General features: G+C 37.7%; 1 protein-coding gene across 2 annotated transcripts in view; it reads left to right on the forward strand.

Moving 5' to 3' along the window:
- GPR180 (G protein-coupled receptor 180) overlaps positions 1–5,405 on the forward strand; it is a 29,004-nt gene extending 23,599 nt beyond the window's left edge. For both annotated transcript variants that reach the window (XM_047720238.1, XM_047720239.1), the window contains 3 exons: positions 1,242–1,433; positions 3,516–3,593; positions 4,557–5,405. In XM_047720238.1, coding sequence (XP_047576194.1) covers positions 1,242–1,433; positions 3,516–3,593; positions 4,557–4,715 — 429 coding nt within the window. In that variant the 3' untranslated portion in view covers positions 4,716–5,405. The remainder of the gene's footprint in view (positions 1–1,241; positions 1,434–3,515; positions 3,594–4,556) is intronic.
- The last annotated feature ends 19,895 nt before the right edge of the window (positions 5,406–25,300 follow it).

Raw genomic sequence — 25,300 nt, forward strand, 5'->3', positions numbered from 1 at the left:
AGGGCTACTGATATTTGTGATGGCAAAAACATCATAGTAATTTGTGATTGACGTTTGGAAAAGATGGAAGAAAAGTGTTTCTACTGAATAGCAATAAATAGAAGAGCTAATGAGGAATTGCTGAGCTTTCTACTGTAATGGTAACGATTTGGGGGGGGTCAGCAAACAAAAGGATGAGTAACTGCCGGTTATGCATGAATAGCCTGGGTACTTAAACAGTGAATATTAAAGCTATACTCTCCTTTAGGGCACCTGGCTGGTTCAGTCAGTTGAAGATCCGACTCTTGAGTTTGGCTCAGGTCATGATGTCAGGGTCCTCTGTTTGAGCCCCCTGTTGGGCTCCACACTGGATATGGAACCTGCTTGGGGTTTCTCTCTCCCTCTCCCTCTGCCCCTTTCCACTGCTCGTATATGTGCATGTACTCATTCTCTCTCTCAATTCAAAAAAAAAAAAAAAAAAACAAAACAAAAAAAACCACACAGTCTCCCTCTCTCTCTCCCCTTTATACTGGGGAGTGACATCTAAAATCAACAATTCTGACTTACTCACTTCTGGATTACAGAGGGTACCAAGATAATATCAAAGTTATCCTGAGATGATGGGCTTGAATACATTTTTGTATTCAAATTTCAAACTTTTGTATTCAAAATTAATTTTGATTCCTAATATGGTGCTGAAGGAAGAGCAATTCTTTAGAAGAAAGTTTAGGTTTATTCTCTTAATGTTTTAACTTCTTTTCTTTTTTTTTTTTTTAAGATTTTATTTATTTATTTGACACAGAGAAAGAGATCACAAGTAGGCAGAGAAGCAGGCAGAGAGAGAGAGAGGAAGAACCAGGTTCCCCAGTGAGCAGAGAGCCCGGTGTGGGGCTCGATCCCAAGACCTTGGGATCATGACCTGAGCCAAAGGCAGATCCTTAACCCACTGACCCACCCCGGCGCCCCAGCTTATTTTCATCTTTAGAGATGTTTTACTTGAATTGTGGTCACAATTGCATTTTTTATCTTTTGTATGTGATCTTTGATAAAAATCCCTGTTCTCTAGCTTAGGGGATCAGGGAGGAAAAGTCTCTGCCTAATACCTGTGCTTTGTTAGTCAGCAACATTTATAGTCTGGTAAATCTTAGAATCTCTTAGGAATGTTTATATACTCTTTAAGGGAATGTTTGAAAAGAGTTGACAAAGTACATATGAGTAGACAAGATTTTTTTTTTCTCTAAATGTAATATTGTATTTTGCAGAGTATTTTGCTGCTATGGGAACAGTTCGAAGATACCAGTCCTCACAGCTACCATTCACATCACAACTTAGCAGGGATCTTGCTAATCATTTTAAGGATTTGCCTAGCATTGTCATTAGGCTGTGGACTCTACCAGATCATCACAGTGGAGAGAAGCACGCTCAAAAGGGAGTTTTACATCACGTTTGCCAAAGTACGGGTTTGGGTAGAAAATGGCTTCTTCTGATTATCAACTTTGTTCTGCTGTTTTGGGAAGGTTAAGCAACCCCATGCTAATGTTGGTTAAGCTCTTCTGACACGTTAGAGCACTAAGATATGCCCTTCATGTTCTTTAACTCATTTAATCTTTACAGCCTATGAGATGTAGATATTATTATCCCATTTTACAGAACCTATGAAATAGTTTCCATGTAATAATCTTAGATAGGTCAGTTTTGCCGGTCATACATAATTTCTTTATCAATAGGAATTTCACATTTTTTTCCTGTAGTATCAGAGTTTTTTAAAAACATAAGTTAGAAAACAGTTTACGTTTCTCAAAAAGCACTTATTAATTGTGAACTGCTACCATCAGAGTTAGGCAGTGTTTTCTAACCACGAGGAGCTCTCTGCAGCATAAGCAGGTGAAGCGGGGGACTGAGGACATACTATGTTTCAGCCGTTTCACCACCTCCGTGTGAGGTCACATTGACTTTATTCCTCCTTTCTATGTCCTTCTTTTACAGGTGGGATCTCAAAGCAAATTGAATTTTTTTTTCCTCTACCCATTTAACAAAGGAAAAGATGAGAGAAGTCGGGGCAGTAAGGTTGCAGGAGCCTCCCTCCCTAGAAGGTTCTGGTTCCCTGTCAGGTTGAGGGAATCCGTGTACCTTCATCCTGGTGCCTCAGAACAGCATTCAGATAAGCTGTTCCATCAGCGGCCCCTTCCCTCCCCCACCAGAGTACCCAGGGCTCTGCCTTCCAAGGTGGCTGTGGCAGGAGCGCCGGGGTCCTGTCCCAGCCATCAGCATTTTAAAGCTGCTCGGGCAGCCCCAGGAACCCACGCCAGCTTTCTGTGTACCAGACAGGCAAGAAAATGCCGTTTTGCTTTTGAATTTTGCACAGGGACGGGAGTGCTTTTTGTTCGGAAAGATAACATATATTTACGGTGTTTTAAAACTAAATTTCCTTTTTTGTTCTGAACTTTTTCTTGAACTTAAAAAAATTATTTTTATATGTGTTAATCTAACTTTTTAAATGGGTTCAAACATCTGAAAATATTTAAAAGGAAACATTTTTTACATCTCTCCCATCTACTCAGATATTATCTCCTTATATAATCACTGCTATTAATTCCTAACTTACCTTCCTAGAGAATTTTAAACATTCCTGTGTATTTCCTCCCTTATCTACACAAACAGTAGCATGCTAAACACTTTTTTTTTAAGATTGATTGATTGATTGATTGATTTATATGACAGAAGTCACAAGTAGGCAGAGAGGCAGGCAGAGAGAGAGGAGGAGGAAGCAGGGTCCCCGTGGAGCAGAGAGCCCGATTTGGGCTCGATCCCAGGACCCTGGGATCATGACCCGAGCCGAAGGCAGAGGCTTAACCCACTGAGCCACCCAGGTGTCCCAAACACATTTTTTTTAACATCTTATTTTTTCCCATATCTTCAACATACTGAGCATCTCAACAGCTACTATTTTATTAACTTATTCTTTTACTTCAAATTTAATTTTGAAAAAGAAAATACATGGCTGCTCTTGGAAAAATAGAAAAGAGATGCTTGAAGAGTATAATGTTAAAAAGTATCCCATCCTTACTTGCCCAGTTCTACTCTCATATGTTAACCCACAAACGGGCCACTGCTATTAGTCAGTGTTTTGGGTATTCTTACAGAATTTCTTTGTGTATCTCTACATGCAAATACGAATGTATATTCATATTTTTTTCTTTTTATGGGAATATTATACATTTGTACCTTGCTTTTCTCAATTTTTAATGTTGCATTAATGCATTTTCATGTTTAAATATTTAATATAATATATACAATGTAATATATTAAAATGTGTATATATAAATGAGATTTATAAAATTTAAAGTCTGCGTTTGGTTAGAAACGAAACATTATCATAGCAATAGCAAATTTATTTTTACATTTTATTAGAACTTTTAAAGACCAGTTGAGGTCAATCAGGACCTCCTAAAGAGGTTAGTAATTTTTTTTATCTGGCACATTCTGGAAATAAACACACAGCTGTACTCATTTTACTTATTTGTCATTTGTTTCAGGGCTGTATCTTATGGTTTTTATGCCATCCAGGTCTTGCATGTATTTCTGTCATTTTTAGTGACTACCAAAGAGATAAGGTAAGTAATACTCCTGATCCCAATAGTTTTTTATTGTCTTTATTAACAAATTATTAAAGTAGAAAAGCCCTGTTTATCCACTTATCAGGTTTTCTGAGTTCTTTGAAACAAGATAATTGAACTGGTGAGTATATAAATAAAAACTTTGAAAGAAAAACATTCAATTTTAGTTAATTAAAAAATAATGAGAATCATTTTTATTATCTCAGCCTATTTTGTAACATTGTTTTATAAATTTGTTCATGATCCATCTTTGTTAAGAACAATTGATCAAAATTTTTTACAACACAGTGGTTAAAAACCAAGATAGATTTGTGAAAAGTCAGCCTAGTGGCTGCACCAGACGCAGACCAGAGTGCCGTGCGCAAGGGTGCCACACCCGATTGTGTAGCTGCTGCCTTCTTAGGTCAATAGCTCCGTCATCTCATCGTGCTCTGCCAGCCACCACTCACAAGCAGTGCAATGTGGCCTTGAACGCACAGATGGCTCTCGGGCCTGAGGTGTTCACAAAGGGTAAACAGGGAGGAAGGTAGTCTACAGAAATGAAGAAGCCACTTGAGAATTTTTGTGAGAGCTTTTAGAATACTCTTCAATATTCAGGTGAGGCATGCCCTACTCCTCCTACCAAATTAGCCCCAAACCTGGTTTTTCTTACCACCTTGTGTAGTGTGTGCACCCTGAGGGGAGAATGCTTTAGCAAACTGAATGTGTCTTATTTTGGAGTCTGTAAACTAACTGTTCAATAAATTTTGCCTTTGAACAATGACAGTTCTGAATGTTAGTCGTATTTTCTTACTGAAAGTTTCTTTGATAAAACATGCCCGTGTTAAAGACAGAGGACAGAGCAGGGTATGTGTATATATGTTCCGTACGTAAGTGGGACGGATATAGGTTCGTGATAAATTGAATGTAATTTGTCTGTTTCCGCATGCAGTCAAAGCATTCCCTTTCTTTTCTTTCCAGGTTATTACAATAGGTGTTATCCTTTGCCAGTCCGTTTCCATGGTTATTCTCTACAGACTCTTTCTGTCCCACAGTCTATACTGGGAAGTTTCTTCACTTTCTTCAGTAACACTACCACTGACCATATCATCTGGACACAAAAGTCGGCCTCACTTCTGATACTTGATTTTCTTTAAAGGAAAAGTGAATTGATTTCAGAGTGCAATAAGGATCCAAATACAGTGACTTTTTTTTTTTCATACTTTTGGTATGAAAAACTGAGCCCAGAAGGCAGAGCATGGTATTTATACAGCTGCATTTAAGCAGTAGCAAACTTCTTAAAAGGTAAAAAGGTAATAAATGAAAGGTTTTGAAATACACTTAATAAACTTCCAAGAAAGTGTGTTGTTCTAAGGTGACTTATGCAATTTCTCTGTGGAAATTAAGATGAAAAAGAATTACATGATATTTGGTAAAAGATTCACCACTTGTAATGCTTCATCATCTTATATCAATAGTTAACTCAGGTTTGATAGTCTTATGCAAAGTAATCAGTTAAATGATTACTTGCTTGTACATATCTAAACTAACTCCAATGACAAAATCAGTGTAATGCACTGGTTAAAAACTGCTTCTTTTTATGCTTTAAGGAAAATGCATTTCATATTGGAGTTTAAAGGAATTAAAAATGAAATTACTTCAGAATGTGAATATAAAATGTATTTATAGCTAAACGAGTAAGTTTTTCTTTATTTGTGTGTAGGGTTCTTCTCTATCTTCTATCACTTTTTTGCAGTAGTTCAGGTTCTGGCTTGATTAGCAAAGGGTTTTTGACATATAATTTATGAAAAATAAAGCTTAGATACATTACTATTGGCTGTTCCTTATAAAGAGTTTTAATATCTGAGCACTTAGGTGAAGGGACAAGCAGGGTTACGTGTTTAAAAAGAAAGAAGAAAAACGTACTATGTGATATGGTACTAAAATTCTAATCCTGATATAATTCATTTCTCTTACATTGAATCCCCAATCATAATTAAGCCGTATACACAGATTAAATTAACAGAAGCATTTCACATAAATGTTGGTTTCAGTCATCAACTACCCATGAATTCCTGCCCAAGGATACTTAATCAGGATTAAATTTTCTATGAATAATTGAAAAACAAAATACTCACTGGATTTGTTCTAATCCGTGTTGGCACTGGATTCTAAGTAGTTGCCATCTTGAATCCTTTGTAATAAAGCCATATTTTTTTGTGTATGTGATGCCCCAGTATTGAGTATGCTAGCGACAAAATACTCTATCAAGTGCCTGTTTAAAGAGTTGCTAAACGGTTGTCAGTACCCGCTGTATAGAATGAGTATTCCCGTTGGTAGTCACTGACTGGAAACTACTCTGCATGTCATGCTGTTCAGGCCTTTTCATTTTTACATCTGGCTTTTTTTTTTTTTAATATTTTTTTATCTACTTCCAAAGGTATTACATTTTTAAGCAAGGAATGGTGCACTGACCTGGTAATTAAAGTCTTTAATGAAATAGTTAAAATAACACAGTATAACTTTTAAGTACTTATGGCTTCGTCTTTGTTCTTACCTTACACCTAGTCTCAGTGGAAATGAACAGTATTCTGTCTCATTTTAAAGGCAAAATATATATGTTCATGAGTAGCAAACTGACAGAGTGACAGAGGTCAGCCTGCTCATGAAATCATCCTTCTAACGGGTCTTTGTAAATTATTTAATAAAGGAGGGCTACAGGTTATCTCTAGGAAGTCTGAGGTATATTTTAGGTTTACATGATCTGCTGTGTGATCATGACCTTTCCTTTTCCCACATCTCACTCATAACCCCAGGTACTGCCTGTGTGTTCAGCGAGGTGCAGTGAGTTAAGCAGAACAAAGATGGGGAAACCTTTTCATAAATTTTGTGAACTTGGCACCAGTAGAAATAGGGAACAATTTTTCTGTTACCTTACACAAAGAACATAGAAACTGTAATCCAAATACAGGAGATGTGTTGTTGGTCTTGCATATATGAAACTCTGTGAGGTCTTTTTTTTTTTTTTTTGCTTTATTATTTTTTAATTTATGGTTGAATTTGTTGATAATTTATTTTGTTATTCAAGAGCCATTGTTAAATGAAGGAAAACAATTGTTAATAATGAACATACAACATAGAAAACATTGTTAATAAATTTAGTAATCAGAGCTGAAAATTTATAGTCCGTAAGTCGTGGCACAGCGTGCGCTCTTCTCTTGCTGAACGTTTACATGGAGCTCTGTCGGCATGGAGCGTGAGGGATAAGCATATACTGCAAACTCTCATTAAAGATCGAAACTTTCCTACTTTTTGTTCTGTCAGTTCATGCTTTTTTAAAATATATTTTTATATTTTTTCTTAAAAAAGATGAATGGTTGTGTCCAGAGCTCTTTTTCTTTTCTTTTTTTCAGAAACACTTTGTTTCTTCTCTTAGGAAGGTGTAGAAAATATTTACCTTTATTGACACATGCAATAATATTAGCTCCAACTTAACTAAATATCTACTGTGCATCGAGCACTTCCTCTTGTCACTGAGCCCTGCTGTGCTAGCAGAGCTCCACTTTACCTGAATATAAGAAAAAATGATTTCTCTAAAGCACCAGACTTCTCTTTCACTTTTCTTCTTTTTACCCTCATGACTTAATGAGCACCTATTAGGTGTACGTGTTTTTAGTGAAAATGCATGGCCATCTGTAGTTAATTTTAGCTGTTGACTTTAAGGAATTGTACTAAAGTCAAAAATGAGCTTGCATATCTATCTGTAAGTGTGGACCTCAGCACATTTCAATATTTGAATCTTGGCTTTCAGCCAGAGGGAGAGAATCTAGACAGAAGAGTTTGTTTTAGGAAGGTTTTCTGTGGTCTGAACTTGTAAGCCAAGTCTGTTGAAACAACAAGATCTGTAAGCGTAAGGCCAACTGTAATGTAGAGACTGGAACGTATACAGTAACATGAACGGTGGCCCTTCTGCCTGTTTCCCTTAGGAGACTCTGCCTAGTCTCTGGAATTATTTGAATAACATTCTCTTTGACTAGCTTCACTGGTATCAAATCTTGGAGGTTTTCTGTTTGGTTTTGAGAAGTAATGCAGTAACCAATCAATCTGACACTAGATCTAAGAGGTAATACTGGTTTTTGGACCAACACGAATTCGAGAATTGAGACAAGTAACAAGATCGGTTTTCCTGTGAAATCTGAAAACTACTGTGGAAGCACAGTAGCCTGAACTCCTTGCAGAAGTTCTCGAAGGAATATTCCTGCTTCCGCCCTTGGGCAGCCTTTTCCACACAACCCCATGGCATCATGCCTGTTGTCCTCTGGGAGTGTTGTTCGCATAGGACACCAGGAGATGGAGGAGTCCTAGGGAGGAGTGGCCCTGCACACCAAAATCCATTCTCTGCAAAAGGAAGGGAAATTAGTTGGATAATGGAATTCTCAATGTTAGTCTTATGCCTCTTTAGAAGTTTGAAATTATTTTAAAATAAAGTTTTTAAAAAATATAAGTCAGATCAAACTGGCTTGTTAAAAACTCCATTTGCTTTCCATTGCACTTAGAAAAAAGTCATCCATGCTCGTTTCCGTGTTCTCCAAGGCCCCAGGTGATCTGTTCCCTACCCCTATCTCTGATCTCATTTCATACCACTCTCCCTCTCACCATACTCCAGCCTCATCATTAAAAAATACCTTATTTATATCACTGCCTCAGGGCTTTGCAGTAGCTGTTTCTTCTGCCTGAAATGCTCTCTTCCAAATCTTGGCGTGGTTGTGCGACTGAATCCTCCTCACCCCAGGTTCTCCACTCAAATACCTTTCAGAGACCTCTGACCATCTGTAGTGGCTTTACCTAGTGCCACTGTGGCTAAGCTGGAGATACGTTCCTCTTAATTTTCCCTGCATAATTCTAGGATAGTGTGGGTCACAAGAGATGTGCGGTATGACTTTAGAAAGCAGAAGTTAAGTAGCCAGATCCAGATTCTTTTTATAATCGAAAGGTCCAAGCAGACCATGCATTGTTGCCGCTCACCCACATCATTGCTTATCAGCTGGCTTACCTTTTCGGTCTGTGGGCCAACAACCGGGCACACAGGAACGGCAGCTCCTATTGGATCACCTCCTTTATTTTCTCCTTAGCCAGGTGTGTTTCACTCTGTGACTGAGGGTGCCAGGTTGTGCCGCACAGCCCCCTCATTGAGTTGGAGGCTTGGCGGCAGTGAGAGACTGGCATGAATCCCCACAGGTTCTCTCATCTTGGCAGGTCCCAGTATGGTTTGTGTTTTGTTTTTTTTTTTTTTTTTAAGATTTTATTTATTTATTTGCAGACAGAGATCACAAGTAGGCAGAGAGGCAGGGGGGGGGGGTGGGGGGGCGGGGAGCAGGCTGCCCGCTGAGCAGAGAGCCCGATGCGGGGCTCGATCCCAGGATCCTGGGATCATGACCTGAGCCGAAGGCAGAGGCTTTAACCCACTGAGCCACCCAGGCGCCCCAGGTCCCAGTATGTTTTCCCTTCCCCCATCTCACACCCATCTTCCTTTCCCACCTGCTGACACAAAAGAACAGCCTCCTATAGTCCCTTATTTTATTTATTATTTTATATATTAAAATGGCATGTGTGCACATATGTGTATGTGTGTGTGTGTGTGTGTGTGTGTGTGTGTGTGTGAGTGATACCCTAGTGTTCTCTGATCAGGTGTTGACTGATAGGTATCCTGTCTATGCTGCTGCCCTGTCCTAACTGCTCCGTCACATTTCCCCTTTTCTTGTTACACTACTTACCACTTGATCTCTGCCTGCTGCCTGTCTGTCCAGTTAGAGTGTAAATTCTGAGGGACTTTGGCCATTGTCTCTGTTGTTCATTGCTGTTCCCTAGTACCTCAAACGTTACCTGGTGCACACTAGATGCTCAAAAATATTTTTTGAATTAATGAATGAGAGCAATTTTGAAAAAATTTCAGATATGTACTTAATAATATAGCGTTAATTAAATCATAGGACCTCCCATAATGATTTAAAATAATGCCTTGTCTGTTTTTATTCAGTTACATGGAACCAAGAATGTGTAAAAATCTTGAGTAGTCAAGTAGTTATTATGAAGTTTAATCTCTAAAACTCACCAATTATGAGAGGCTTCCTCAAGCTGTCAAAGAGGAGGTTTTCCTCTATACAGTATTAGCATCGTGTGCCTTCTTAGCCCACAACAACTAAAACAACCATTTAAAAGAAGTTTGAGTCAACCAGAGGAAGAAGGTTGATGGTAGTGAGAAGTAGCTGGGAGAAGTCAAAAAAATTAAAAACGACACTAACTCATATCACAGGAGCCTGGGATCATTTAGTGTGGATGAAAACAACCCTGTGTGCCAAGTAGACTCTTAGAGCTTTATTGTTCAATATAACTTATGACAATAGCTCTTAGTAGTCAAAGATTAAATTATACATTATGTTCAGTATCCTCAGAGAAATGTGCAAATACATTGTAATGTTTTATTCTTAAACAGGTAATGTATGCATGTTGTACAAAAATCAGAAGGTCGAAAAGGGTAAAAAAATTTTCTTTCAACCATTCATTTCCCTTCCTTGCATCCAACCTCTGCTATCAGTTTCTTATTTATTCTTCTGGATGGCCTGCTATATATGAAACACAGATTATAGTATATCATATACAATGTTATGCACATTCAGCAGTGTATTCTGTTTTCCTGTCTACAGAATTGCCCCCATTTTTTTCTTTGGTTGCATAGAACCCCATTAAATGGGTATATTTTAATTTTTTTAAATCAGTTCTCTGTCACTGGACAATGTTGGTTTCCACTCTTTGGTTATTACAGGTAGCTTCTAAATACCTGGAATAAAATAAAATGAATAAAAATTTGCCTGGCCCTCTTCCCCTCTTCCCAGCACTACAACCCACTCCCGTTCCCAGGATGTATGTTCTCGAAGTTTCCTGAGTTTAAGAAGAGTTTTGTTATTCATGGTGGAACATGGAAGTTTATGCTAATGAGATGACTCTGGATGAAGACTGACCACACCAGAAACACCAATCATGTGATTAGGAGTTGGGGCTTTGAGTCACAGTGATAGCAGCCTGACCTCTGGGGAGAGAAGAGGGACTCAAAGAGATTAAGTTCAATCTTGTGGCCAATGATTCAGTTGGTCTTTTATATGTTTAAAGTTTTGATGTACCTGGAATTCCTTTTACTATAAAAATATGAACTAGGGATCCAACTTATTTTTTTTTCAGATAGTTGCCCACCTTTATAGTGTCACAGATTGTGTATTCTACCTTTTCCTTATTGATTTGTTGCTAGTTTATTTCTGGACTTAAGGCTGTTCCAGTGAACTGATTCATGATCTAGAACCACACCGTTTCAGTTAATGTAGCTTTAAAATATGCCGTACTGTCTGGTGGAGAGAGTTAACTCTTAGTACTCTTGCTCTTCTTTTATAATTTTTATGATTATACCTATCAGGTTTTTTATATGAACTTTAGAATCAACTTTTCTGATTTTCAAAAGAAAAGTCTTGTTTACTATTTTTAGTTTGATGAATTAAATTTCTATATCAGTTTAGGGAGATTTGACTTCCTTAACATGTTAGATATTAAGTCCATAGATGGTTGCTCATCTTTTTGGCTCCTTAGCAGGGCATTTCATTAACTGTGAACCTGTGGTTGCTGTCAGTGATCTAAGAAACTGGTATGAAATACCTTTCTATTTCTTTAATGTGAACATGTGTTTGTCAGTCACTTTTTAAGGACTTCTTTATATAGACTTTGTACATTTGTACATAATAAAATATCCCCTGGATATTTTATTTTTTTAAAGATTTTATTTATTTATTTGACAGACAGAGATCACAAGTAGGCAGAGAGGCAGGCAGAGAGAGAGAAAGAGAAGCAGACTCCCCACAGAGCAGAGAACCCAATGTGGGGCTCGATTCCAGGACTCTGGGATCATGACCTGAGCGGAAGGCAGAGGCTTTAAACCACTGAGCCACCCAGGTGCCCCTCCTCTGGATATTTTAGTGTTTTCTTTCATTCTATCTTGCAAATGGCTGTTATTTTACATGTGATGCCTGTTGATTTCTGTATTTTAATTTTGCTCCCAATCTTAACTGAATTCTCCTAACAGTTGTAATAATTTTCTAGCTGGTTCTCATATATATAGTGATCATATTTATCCTCTCCTTTCTCTTTTTTACCTCTCATTTTTACCCTCTTATTCCTAGTATCTTCAAAACCATGTTAATTAGTTTTGGTAACACGGCAGTAAGAATTCTACATTCCTCATTGATGTGATTCCAAGTAGACTTGGAAAAAAAAAAAGAATATATATATATATATAGTGATCCCTAGAGCAACAGCTACACACACACATACACACACACACACACACCAATCTTGTCAAAATTCCAATATGAAAATTAAAATGGAATGCTAAAAAAATGTTCAAATGACCCAGAAGAAGAGAGGACATGGGAAACAGAAGAATTAAAACAAAAATAAGCAGAAAACAATAATAAAATGATAGACACAAATCTAAACATTAATAATTGCACTAAATGTAAGTGTTCTAAATTTATCAATTAAAAGAGATTATCAGCATAGATATTTTAATATCCCAATTGCATGCTATCTACAAGAAACTCACTTAAATGTAAATATTGTGTTAAAGTAAAATGACAGGAAAGATACACCCATGCAAATAATAATCAAATGAAAGCTAGAATAATTATATAAATACCGAAGTATTCAATGAAAATTACCAGGGATAAACAAAGGGTGGAAAGATTAAAAAGTTAATTTGCTAAGAAGACCTCACAATCTTAAATGTATACATCAAACAGCAGATCTTCAAAATACATACAGCAAAAACTGACAAAACTGAAAGGAGAAATAGACAAACCATATTTGTAGTTGGAGACTTAAATACTCATCTCTCAATCATCAATAGAACTAGTAGAAAATCAGCTAGAGTATAGAACTGAAAAAGACTATCAATGTGATTTACTTGACATTTATAGAGCACTCAACCCAACTGCAGCAGAATATAGTCTTTTCAGGTACGCATGGACGACTCATCAAGATAGACCATAACCTGGGTCATAAATCATAACAAATCTAAAAAAAAAACTGAAATTATGCCAATATGCTCTCTGATCATAATCCATAACAAAAAGATAGCTGGAAAATCTACAAATAGTTAAAAAAAATACTTTTAAATTAACTGTGGCTTATTAAATATATTTTGGACTGAGGGAATGTAAAATGTCATATCAAAATGTATGGAAGGAAGAATATTTCTTAGCATTAAATGCTCATAAAGAGGGGCGTCTGGATGGCTCAGTCAGTAGAACATAGAGCTCTTGATCTCAGGGTTGTAAGTGCATGCCCCACATTGGATGTAGAGATTACTTAAAAATAAAATCTTTGGGGTACCTGGGTGGTTCAGTCAGTTAAGCATCTGATTTTGGCTCAGGTCATGATCTCAGGGTCCTGGTATTGAGCCCTCCATCAGGATCCCCATTTAGCAGGTAGTCTGTTTGTCCCTCTCCCTCTTCCTCTCACTTGTGCTCTCTCTCTCAAATAAATAAAATCTTTAAAAGATAAAAAATTTAAAAAAATTTTAAAAGCAACCAAAAATGCTTATGGAGAAAAAAAAAGTCTTGAATCAATAATCTAAGCTTTTTTTTTTTTTAATTTCTTTTCAGTGTACCAGAATTCATTGTTTATGTACCACGCCCAGTGTTCCATGCAAAACGTGCCCTCCGTAATACCCACCACCAGGCTCACCCAACCTCCCATCCCCCGCCCCTGCAAAACCCTCAGATTGTTTTTCAGAGTCCATAGTCTCACGGTTCATTTCCCCCTCCAATTTCCTCCAACTCCCTTCTCCTCTCCATCCTCCCATGTCCTCCGTGTCAATAATCTAAGCTTTTAACTTCAAAAGGAAATGAAAAATAAACCTAAAGCAGCAGGAGGAAGAAAATGATAATTAGAGTAGTTATCAATGAACTTGATCACAGAAATCCATGGAGAAAATTAACAACTGGTTCTTGGAAAAGATCAATAAAATTAACAAACCTCTAGCAAAACTGACAAAGGAATAAAGGGGTAACATGAATTACTAATATAAGTTGTGAAAGAGGAGCTCTCAGACTCAGCAGACATTAACAGGACAATAAGGAAATACTGCAAAAAAAAAAATCCTCTATGTAAATATGACAATTTAGATTGAATACCAATTCTCTGGAATGTGTATGTCAAGAACTATGTACAGTCCAATATTTTACTTTACTTACAAGCTAACTGGTTAACCTGTTACTGCTTCATAAAGGCTGCAGAGCACAGGAGACTCCTAGGTCAGAGATGAAGGACTTCATTACTCCTCGTATAGCAAATATCATGAGCTTCCTATTGGTTGGCATGAGGTACACATAACTCCTAAATCCATCAGGCCAATAGGTATATTCTGCGGTGGGATTAGATAGATGTTACATGTGCAATGAGATTCAGATAGCCCCCAAGGAACACCACAGTTGGGAAATTTATCTCTTTTATAACTGGCACTGTGGGGATGCCTGGGTGGCTCAGTGGGCTGAATGTCTGACTCTTGATTTCAGCTCAGGTCATGATCTCAGGGTCATGAGATCAAGCCTCACATTAGGCTCAGATTCTCTCTCTCCCTGTCCCTCGCCCCGCCCCACTCTCTCTAAAAAACAAACCAAACCAAAAAAACCCTGGCACTGTGTTGAGAGGAAAATGTCCCCTAATCCTGCTCTTTGCAGACATAACCCTGAGAAAGGGCCCAGAGAAGGAGTGTTAGAGCTTTGCATTATTAGAGCAGAGGTTAGAGCTTTGCATTATTAGCATACCCAGCAAGGCCATGCAGGGATGCCTGAGACCCAAGCATACTACTACAAACACCAAAGTAGCAAAACTCACTCAAGATGAACTAAATGTCCAAAATAGTCCTGTAACAACTAAGGAATTAAAGCCTTTGGAAACAGAAATCTCCAGGCCCAGATGGTTTCACTGGTGAATTCTCTGAAACATTTAAAAAAGAAATAGCACCAATTCTACACAATCTCTTCCAAAAAGTATAAGCTGAGGGAGAGAAAAAGTAAAGGTGATTCAGTGGAAAAGGGAATGCCTTTTCAACAGTGTTGGAACTATTGGACATCCATATGCAAAATAAATGAACCTCAACTGCAACCTCCCATCTTATACAAAAATTCACTCAGAATTAATCAAAGTTTAAATGTAAAGCATAACACTATAAAACTTTTAGAATATATAGGATGAAGTCTTTATGAGTTAAGATTAGGCAAAGAATTCTTAGACAGCAAGCGCCCAAACTCCAAGAGAAAATATTGACAAATTCAACTTCATTAGAATTAAAAACTTAGGCTCACAAAAGACACTGTTAAGAGGATGAACAGGCAAACTACAGTCTGGGAGAAAATATTTGGAAAAAATACTTGGAAATCACATATCCAATAAAGGAATCTACATAAAGAATGTATAGAGAACTCTTAAAATCCTACAATGAGAAGATAACCCAGTTTTTAAAAAAAAATGGACCAAAGTCTTCACCAGGCACTCATCAAAGAGAATACACAGATGACAAATTAGCACTGAAGAGGTGTTCAATGTAATTAGCCATTAGGAAACTGTAAATTAGAATCCCAGTGAGATGGCCACTGTCTACCTGTTAGAATGACCAAAATAAAAATACCAAAAATACCAAGTCCCGCCAAGGATGTGGAGGAACTAGAACTCTCCTACATTGCTGGTAGGAATGCAAAATGGCACAGCCACTTTGGAAAATAGTTTTGCAGTTGCTTATAAAGTTAAATAAATTAATATACGACCCAGCAGTCCCCCTTCTGAGTATTAATCCTAGAAAAGTGAAAAATTATATTCCCACAAAAATCTGTATGCAAATATTTATGGCAGCTCTATTCACAATCATAAAAAACTGGAAACCCAAATGTCCTGAATTGACAAAGTATAATATATCCATACAAAGGAATACTATCAGTAGTAAAGAAAACAAAAACAACAACAACAAAAAAAACAAGCTATTGGTTTACACAACTTGAATGAATAAACAAAGACATTATGCTGAGTAAAAACACCAGTCTTGGGGCCCCTGGGTGGCTCGGTTGGTTAAGTAACTCTTGGTTTCAGCTCAGGTCATGACTTCATGGATTGTGCAATCAATCCCCACATCAGGCTCTGTGCTCAGTGGGGAGTCTACTTGAGATTCTCTCTCTCTCTCTCTCCCTCTCCGTTTGCCCCTCCCCCCAATAAATAAATATATAAATCTTTTTTTAAGCCTTAAAAGGTCATATATTGTATGATTCCATTTAGATGGCATTTTCAAATAAAGAAAACTAGTGATGGAAAAGATCAGTAGTTACCAAGAGTTACAGGTGGGAGGAAGGTAAGACAACAAAGTGGTAACAGCAAGGAGTTCTAGAGGGGTAATGGGAATTTTCCCTATATTGACTGTGGTTTGGTTTCATTGAATCTACCCATGTATTAACATTCAAAGAACTACACATCAAAAAAGTCCATTTTGCTGTGTCATAATTTAAAGAATAAAATAAAACTTTAAAAATGGATGTTGGAGGGGCGCCTGCCTGGCTCAGTGGGTTAAGCCTCTGCCTTCAGCTCAGGTCATGATCCCAGGGTCCTGGGATCAAGCCCTGCATCGGGCTCTCTGCTCAGCGGGGAGCCTGCTTCCCCCTCTCTCTCTGCCTGCCTCTCTGCCTATTTGTGATCTCTGTCTGTCAAATAAATAAATAAAATCTTTAAAAAAAAAATGGATGTTGGATGTGTTATCTATTCCTTTCCACATCCAAAAATACGATAGTACAATTTTTCTTTTGTTCTATTAATATGGTGAGTAGTGTTAGCAAATTTCCTGATCTAGAATCACCATTTAATATATTTTGGGAAGTTTTACCACCCCAGTATGATAAGATTTTTAAAAACCTTAATCTCAGGGTACCTAGGTGACTCAGGCGGTAAGGCCTCTCCAGCTCAGGTCATGATCCCGGGGTCCTAGGCTCAAGCCCCATATGGGGCTCCCCGCTTAACAAGGAATCTGTTTCCCTCTCCCTCTGCCTCTACCCCTGCTTATGCTCTCTCTCTCTCTCTCTGTCAAATAAATAAATAAAATCTTTTAAAAAATGAAAATCTGGGATCTCTAAAAGGGTAGAAACTTTGGGCAGTTTGGAGAATGAAAATATTCAGATCTTTCATTTCTTTAGGCTGTCCTGGAAAAAAGACTCGTGTTTGTTCTGAAAAGTACATTTAAAGTCAGTTGTATTATTTAGAATATTTGTTTTATGTGTCACTTATATTTCAGGTTTATTGCCAGTAGGTGTTTGAGAGTATAGCTCGTGCTGAATTCTTTGATATTTAGGAGGTATTATGACCTACTGGAAAGAATGGGAACTTTCTGGCACAATAGACTGATTTCAAATCCTGACTCTGCCATGTTTCAATGATTTTTCTCATACGTAATCTGGTTTTGGAGCAAATAGTGCTTCTTTTAGCACAGAGAAGGGGTCCTCCAGAATAGAGTGCGGAATGGCCAGATGTGAGGGATGGGTTTTAATATTACTAACTCATGGGATTGTTGTAAAGATCATGTATGGTGCTCAGGCCTCCTCAGTACAATGTCTTTATTTACAGACCCGAAGGTTGTGTGCAAAACTTTCAGTGAACTTGAGGTTCTTCCTAATCTATTCATTCATGGAGATAATATTTAAATGTCCATGAGATGAAAGTGTTTGCTTTAAATAATCATACATATGTGTTTAGAACAGAAAGTAGGCGTGACTGGAAAACGTTCAAGATTCTATCTAATTTACACACGACTACATTCCAACTTACACCCACACAAAATAAACTTTTAAATCTCTTGCCTAGCCTGTGAGCTTTATAGATCTTTCAGAAGATAAGTTTTTAAGACTTACCCAGAAGTTAAAGTGTCTGTAAAAAGGTTTATGGGGCAGGCGGGAGGTGAATTTTTTAAGTGAAAAGTGGTTTTTCCTCAGATCACCAATTGCTAGGACTGAAGTTCCTCATGAAATTAGTAAATATTCTTTATTTCCTTTTGTAAAGACATCAGGTTTTGTAGAAGCAAGTGATACTCAATAGTTGTTAATGTTTAATAATTCCAAACTAACAATACTTTTAAAACCCTGGACAGTCTACCTTGGATTGTTCCTCAAAGTGTATAAAATGGTTCATAAACTTAACCTAAGAGCTCGAAGAGAAAGCTCCCTGACATAGGTGGGATTTTAAACATAAGAGTAAAAATTGCAAATTAAGGCTCCTATGTGGATTTCAAGATTCTAGATCTCTCGCCTCCTTAAATACCCAAATTCCCTTACAGATAACAACCCCCACTGCCCGGTTTTCAGCTTCTGGGTCTCCATGGTTCACCTGTGGTCAGCCCTCACTCTCTCCAGCAAGACCCCCTCACCGCACTGAAAGGATCCCTGTTTGCTCTGAGCCAGATGTTTCCCCCCAAGGCTCTGCTTTAAGTCGGTAAGGCAATATTTCCTGCCCTTTGTCGTCTTCTTATCTTTCATACTTCTGCTCTTTATCATAATGTTGTTTGGTGTTTCTGGGGCTTGATGATACACCGCTGTCAGCGTGAGCTTGTGCTCTGAGTTTCAACAGCTGTGACATGTCTAAACCGCATTATCTTGAAAGCGTTGGCACTGCGAGAAATAGAAGGAGCCAAATTCATAAAACAAAACATCTCGAAGGGTTCCTATGGCGACATCCTGCAACCAGGAAGTACCCATTGGGTTGAGTTGGCCTGTTCAGCCGGTAAGAGTCCCCGCCGCGCTCCCGCATCATTTGCGTGCACACTGGGTAATCCGGACTTGGGGAGACGGGCGCATCTGATGATTGCAATCACAGCAATGGTGGGCCTTTTTGCCTATAAAACCCATTCTTAAACGGGTTATTGTGTTTGAAGTGATTTATTACAATCTTTAGAGATAAAATATGAATACTGTACAAGGGGTGTGGAAACCAACGTACAAAATGGAATGTTTGATGGAGGGGAGTAATCGAAAAATAATGAGTATGCATTCTAATAAGGGGCAAGTCACTCCTGCAGATTGAAAAGACTTCCTTTTATTGCAAGTTGAACCTGGGCAGAGTTGGACTCAGGCAGTAATAAAGTGGTGCTATGTTCCTTTGCATCTGATTTTATGAGACCTTTATGTGTCAGTGTGACTTTCCTCTTTATGTATTCATATTTTAGTTTTAATATATTTGCTTAGAGTTTGATTTTTTTTTAATGAGGTAAAGCTTCAGGGTATGAATGTAAGTGCTACTGTATAACCCGAGTTATGAGCTACAGGGAAAGAGTCTGGAAGAGAGAAATACATTCTGAAGTGAAGATCAGCTTGTTTGTCATTTAAGAAGGAAATGCTTTTTTATCCCCAGATATGTAGTGGCTTTTTTTTCTGGGTGATTTACCTATACCTAACCTTTTCTGTTCTTCATTTTTTCCTTTGTATTTCCTAAGAGCCTCACCTGTACTTTACATTGGAAATATTTTTTTCTACTTTGCAATTTGCTCTTTGGTTTTGTTTGTGATATTTTTTGGCATTCAGAAATTTAAAGGTTTTTATGTAGTTGAATATATTAATTTTTTTTTTCATGTTTCTGCCTTTGGTGTTCTCTAGTACCCTAAAATTACATGTACACTTATATTTTTAGTAACTAATGCCACGGGTTTTTTTTAACAATCATTTCTTAATCTATTTGAAATTTATCTTAATGTAAAGCAATAGTTCTCATCCATTTTATGCTTGAGGCATCCAATCTATGCCTTGGAATTACACGAGAAAAAGAAACAAAACAAAACAAAACAAAATGAAAACACAACTCATGCCTAGATCTCAGTCCAGAAGAACTCATTTAGAATCTCTGAGGGTAGGGTCTGGCCATTGCATTGTTTTAGAATTTCTGCAAGTGATTTGTGATGTTCAACCAGAATCAAGAATCAATATGCAGAGTCAGGTATGGATCCAGTGTTTTGTTTTTCCAAATTGTCCCGATCCACCTCTCAAAGATGCTTTTGAAAAATATTGACTGATATGAAAGTGGTCATGATAAAGTAAGCATAAGTGAAAAAATATTGATACAGACTTCATATGTATGCACATATGACAGTACTCTCTAATTCTGATTTTACCCTAATGTATATAGTACTACGTAAAAGACTAAAAAATACATTGAAATTTTAATGGCGATTATTTCAATGTGGCAAGATTTAAATTTTCTTATTTATCTTTTTCTGCATTTTCCAAATTCAGCATGTATAAGCAGCATGTATTACCCTTTATAATAAAAAAAATGGTTGCAAAAGAACTTTGACTTTTTTGAAAGATTAATTTGTAGTCATTATTTCTTAAACAGTGCGTAGACGAGTATGAAAAATGTTTTAACTGTGACAAAATCATAAAGCTATAGTTTGCAAAGGTATGTTGTTAGATGAGGACATATGCATGGTATACATAAGATTTGCTAAGTTTGCTGCCTATATTTTTATAAATAAATATTTATCCATTTTATATACCTATATTGATTTGAATTATAACTGATTTGAGTTTATTAAATTTTTTTTTGAAAAAAATTTTTTTAAAAGATTTTACTTATTTATTTGACAGAGAGAAATCACAAGTAGGCAGAGAGGCAGGCAGAGAGAGAGGAGGAAGCAAGCTCCCTGCTGAGCAGAAAGCCCGATGTGGGGCTCGAACCCAGGACCTGGGATCATGACCTGAGCCGAAGGCAGCGGCTTAACCCACTGAGCCACCCAGGCGCCCCTTGTTTATTAAGTTTTTTATTTCACTTTTCTCTGAGAATGAAATGTAATTTAGGAGAAGATTGGTAAAAAGAATCTAAATATTTCAGTTTTTGGTTTCTTTGGTCAATGAGAGAATCATAACAGTCAGTATGGTTTTATCTTAGCTTGTGTTAGCACATTTGCTCACTTGGCATAGGGAGATCAATTTAATAATAAAATCTTACATTCATATCAGATTCCTAAAGACATTAGGAACTAAGAACTTTAGACAATGGTCGTTCCATTCTCCTGTTTACAACTGAAAAGACTTTGAAGATAATTTCATCAGAGCCTTACAAAAATCCCTGTATTAAGTTGGAAGGGTTTTACTGTATTTAACTTAATCTAAGATTCCATTGCTTTTAAAACTCGCCATTAATTTTGCTCAGAAAGAGAAAGTGTTGCTAATCAAATTATGATCCAATGTTTTCCAAACACGTGGACTATAGATGCGTCCAATTTCAAGATCTTAAAATTTGAAAAACAGATATATCTTAGAATCAACGAAACACAGCCATTATTCTTTCAAGTGAGAATACAGGAAGATGAGGAAACTTTCTTGTCCAATCCATCCAGAATTTGAACTTCAATATCCAGATTGTTCTACACACTACAGTTAAGTTGCAGATGTTATAACTGAGGTTAGTGAAGAAAGGTTTCATATGATAATTTGGTAGGAGACTTCTTTAGTCCACATGATGATAAATATATTATCACGGTGGGGGGCGAACCTGGCACTTTTCAGAGACCATGTCTTCCTACTAGTCTGAGTAACATTCAAATGACCTGTTTGCAGACATGTGTTTCTGCCATATTAAACATAATGCCTTATAGCCAGCAAGAGCTCTTCTGCCAAAGCATTGAGATTGGTTAAATGACTCTGGTGCCTACTTTGCCATAGCTTCGGCACCTTTCCCACGTCTAAATTGGAGTGAGGGGGGGCGCCTGGGTGGCTCAGTGGTTAAAGCCTCTGCCTTCGGCTCAGGTCATGATCCCAGGGTCCTGGGATCGAGCCTCACATCGGGCTCTCTGCTCAGCAGGGAGCCTGCCTCCTCCTCCTCTCTCTCTCTGCCTGCCTCTCTGCCTACTTGTGATCTGTCTGTCAAATAAATAAAAATCTTTAAAAATAAATTAAATAAATAAATAAATAAATAAATTGGAGTGAGGGTATGTGAGATATTTTATCCTAAATATTTGACTTGTCAGAGATGAGCACAGTAACAATCATATTGCTTAGCTAAATCTTAAAATTGTAGATTTGAAGAGGAGTCTTAGAGATTCTCTTAAAACAACCCCCTCGTTTTATGGTGAAGGAACCTAGAGAGCCTCCAGGGGTAAATAATTTGCTGAAGATCTCATGGTCACATAGAGGCAGAGCCCAGATAGAAGCCAGGCCCAGGGGTCCCATTCTAGTATGCCCTCCCTGCTGTTTCATACTCCTGGCATTCAGGGAAGTGATGAAGATTATGTTTATTAAGTAATTTTGAGAGCCTGAATTTATAAACTAGGTGGTTATTTTGGCGTATGTGTTTTTAAGTGTTTGCTTCACCTACTTTGGGAAAAATCTGGAAAAAGAAGCTAGCATTGACGACTTATTCATCCCTTGGAGTCCAAGTGTATTACTACCAAGTGCATGTTATTTAATGAAATCCTCTCCACAACCTTGAGAGGAAATGAGTTCAAATAGATTCAGGAATTTTCCCAATGTTACACAGGTAAGTGACAGAACAGAGACTGTGTCAGACTCGAAAGCTTGTTAGCTGCTATACTCTACTCCTCTCTTGTGATTAAAACAAACTTTGAGTGAGGAACATTGTACAAGCTTCCTGGGCCTCTCGTGTTTGCACGAGATACTTTGACGGACTTGCCGGAACGTCCACAGCCCTTCTGGAAGAGAAGTAGGAGGGGAAACACTTGAGGGGAGGAATCTGTCCCTGCTACTCTTGTGCTGGGCTTGTGGCGAGGGGAGGGGAAAAGCCATTCCATTTTCCCTGGTCACTGTATGTCTGATTTTTATTGGTAGCATTGCCTCTTTCTTATCAACCAGACCATTCTTTATTAAATTTTTATTATTTTTATTAAATATTATCCCTTCCTTGAGGTATGTTAAAGAAAATTAGATTCTTTTCTTGAATTTTAATTACTTTTTAAGTTGTCCATTAATTCATCCCATTATTAACAAGTGTAGTTTTTCAGCATTCTTTACAGTGCTTTGCAAATATGTAACCTTGTATTCCCTAAAGAGGTAGATCGTAGCCTCAAAAAGACGTATGTTTGTCAGAACAATGAAATGCTCCCTTCAGCAACACATGTCGGCATCGCCATGGGACTCTCTCATCACAGCTGCTTTTTGACATATTTTTAAGTGAAATTCTAAAATTTGACTCAGTGTTTGTTCTATTCACACTATTCCCTGGATGGTTTTAGGTACAAATATCAATGTGGAATATAAGGCTGCTAATCTATTTAAACAGACTTGGCAAGACCCTCAGGATAAAGAGGGATAATATTGGTTATTGTTTTATTGGCTAAAAGAAGCATCTTGGAACTGTTCATTTATTAAAATTGACTTTTTTCCCCAAAGACTGTATTTGTTATATTAAAGGGTATATAATTTCATTTTTTTTTAAGATTTTATTTATTTATTTGACAGAGAGAGAGAGACAGCGAGAGAGGGAACACAAGCAGGGGGAGTGGGAGAGAGAGAGAAGCGGGCTCCCTGCTGATCGGGGAGCCCGAGGCGGGGCTCCATTCCAGGACTGAGAGACCAGGCATGACCCGATCGGAAGGCAGATGCCTAACAGCTGAGCCACCCAGGCGCCCTTAAACAGTATATAATTTTAAACATGTAGAAAAAATAATCTTGAAAATGTAGAACAAAATGGAACTCAGATGACTTGATTTTAGGACTTAATATAAAGCATCTGAGTGACCCAGTCAGTTAAGCTTCTGTCTTCAGCTCAGGTCATGATCCCAGGGTCCTGGGATCAAGTCCCACATCAGGCTCCCTGCTCAACAGGGAGTCTGCTTCACCCTTTGCCTGCTGCTCCCCCTGCTTATGCTCTTAACCTCTCTCTATCAAATAAATAAATAAGAGCTTAAAAAAAAAAGACTTACTACAAAGCTACAGTAATCAAGATGATATGGCTTGCTGAGAACATAGATCAGTGGGACAAAGGATAGGGTCCAGAAATTGACCCACACTTATACAGCCAATTCCTTTACAACAAAATGCCAAGGTAGTTAAACAAGCAAAGAAAAATCTTTGCAACGAATTCTACTAAAACAACTGCACAGATGTGCAAAAAAACTCCAATGAAATAATGAACCCAGACTCCTCTCTTATACCACACCAAACAATTAATTTGAGGGGAATAGTATGCCTGAAATACAAAAGCTAAAACTACCAAACTTCTAGAAGAAAACTTTTTGACCTTTGGGTAGGCAAAAAATTTCTTAAGACACAAAAAACACTAAGCGTCAGAGAAAGTTGGTGAAGCAGGCTTCATCAAAATCAAAACTTTTTCTTTTTAAAAGACAATATGAAGAAAATGAATGGCCAGTCGTAGACTGAAACTATTCACCATCAAAGGAGTTTATCCACAATAGAGTCTAGATGTTAGATTCCATTGGATTTTAGTATTTTTAGAGGATGCAGATATATTGAAGAGGGTGGAAGATATGTAGTTAAAACAAGGTGAAGTTAGTCCTATGAAGAAGGGTGAAAGGAGTGACTGTTACAAGGGTTCCAGAAAAGGCCAAGGGGGTCTTAAACACAAATAAAGAAGCAAGCAAACCTTGTAAGTAAAAGAGAGATTGTATGGAGAAAATAGCTCTTTTGTATTTCACAGATGACACAATGGTATGCAGTAATTCAAAACTATAATAAGAGCAAATTACTTAGTAAGAATTTAGTGATTGAACATTTGCCCCTCCCCCCACCACCAAAAACATGGCAGGGGAGCCTCAAAGTTCTCTGTTGGTGGGGCCATCTGCAAACACAGAAGGAACTACCAGCACCTGGAGAATCACCACCAGCCCCAACCTTGAACTGGTGAACTCAGGGCATCTAAGAATTTAGGTTAATGGTCTCAGTTAAGTCAGGACACATCCTCATTCATTCTGGTTTTCATGAACTATGCGAGGAAAGAAGGTGTTATTCTTTGTATTAAGAAATATCCTGACTTTTGGTCTTTGGGGCTCCATTGAAGTGTTGGTTCCTCTGAGAAACCTCCCCAGCTCTCCTCCTCCCAGGCCTCATGCTCCTATATACAGGGTCTTGCCTTCCTACAACATATTTCGTCTTTCAAGTGTCTTCCTCCGCTCTACACTGTGAACTTCTTGAGGGCAGGAACTGTATCGCCAGTATATTGCCAAAATGTAGTAATAGACCTAACACATAATAAGTACTCAGTAAATGTTTGTTGAATGATGACCACTTAGGTAAAGTTTCTCTGCAATAACACTGGTCTCCTACTGGCCATGTGCATGTATGGAGAAAAGCATGCATGTTATTTTATTTATTTCTGAGAGAAAGAGAGCGCATGAGCAGGGAGGGGTAGAGGAGAAGGAGAGAGAATCTCAAGCAGGCTCCATGCCCAGTGCGGAACCCGACATGGGGCTCAATCTCATAACCCTGAGATCATGACCTGAGCTGAAATCAAGAGTGGACACTTAATCATATGGACTGAACTACCTGGGTGCCCATCGCATTCATGTTGTGTGTTTTTTTTTAATCAGAAATTCCTTTTTTAAAATATATTCTGTTTCAAAATTAAATATGTAGGAAAATCAGAGAAGTTTAAGGGAAGAAAAGTTTTAAATATAATTTAAAAATGAATAT

This window comes from Lutra lutra, chromosome 3, assembly GCF_902655055.1.
Source record: "Lutra lutra chromosome 3, mLutLut1.2, whole genome shotgun sequence".
Classification (NCBI taxonomy): domain Eukaryota; kingdom Metazoa; phylum Chordata; class Mammalia; order Carnivora; family Mustelidae; genus Lutra; species Lutra lutra.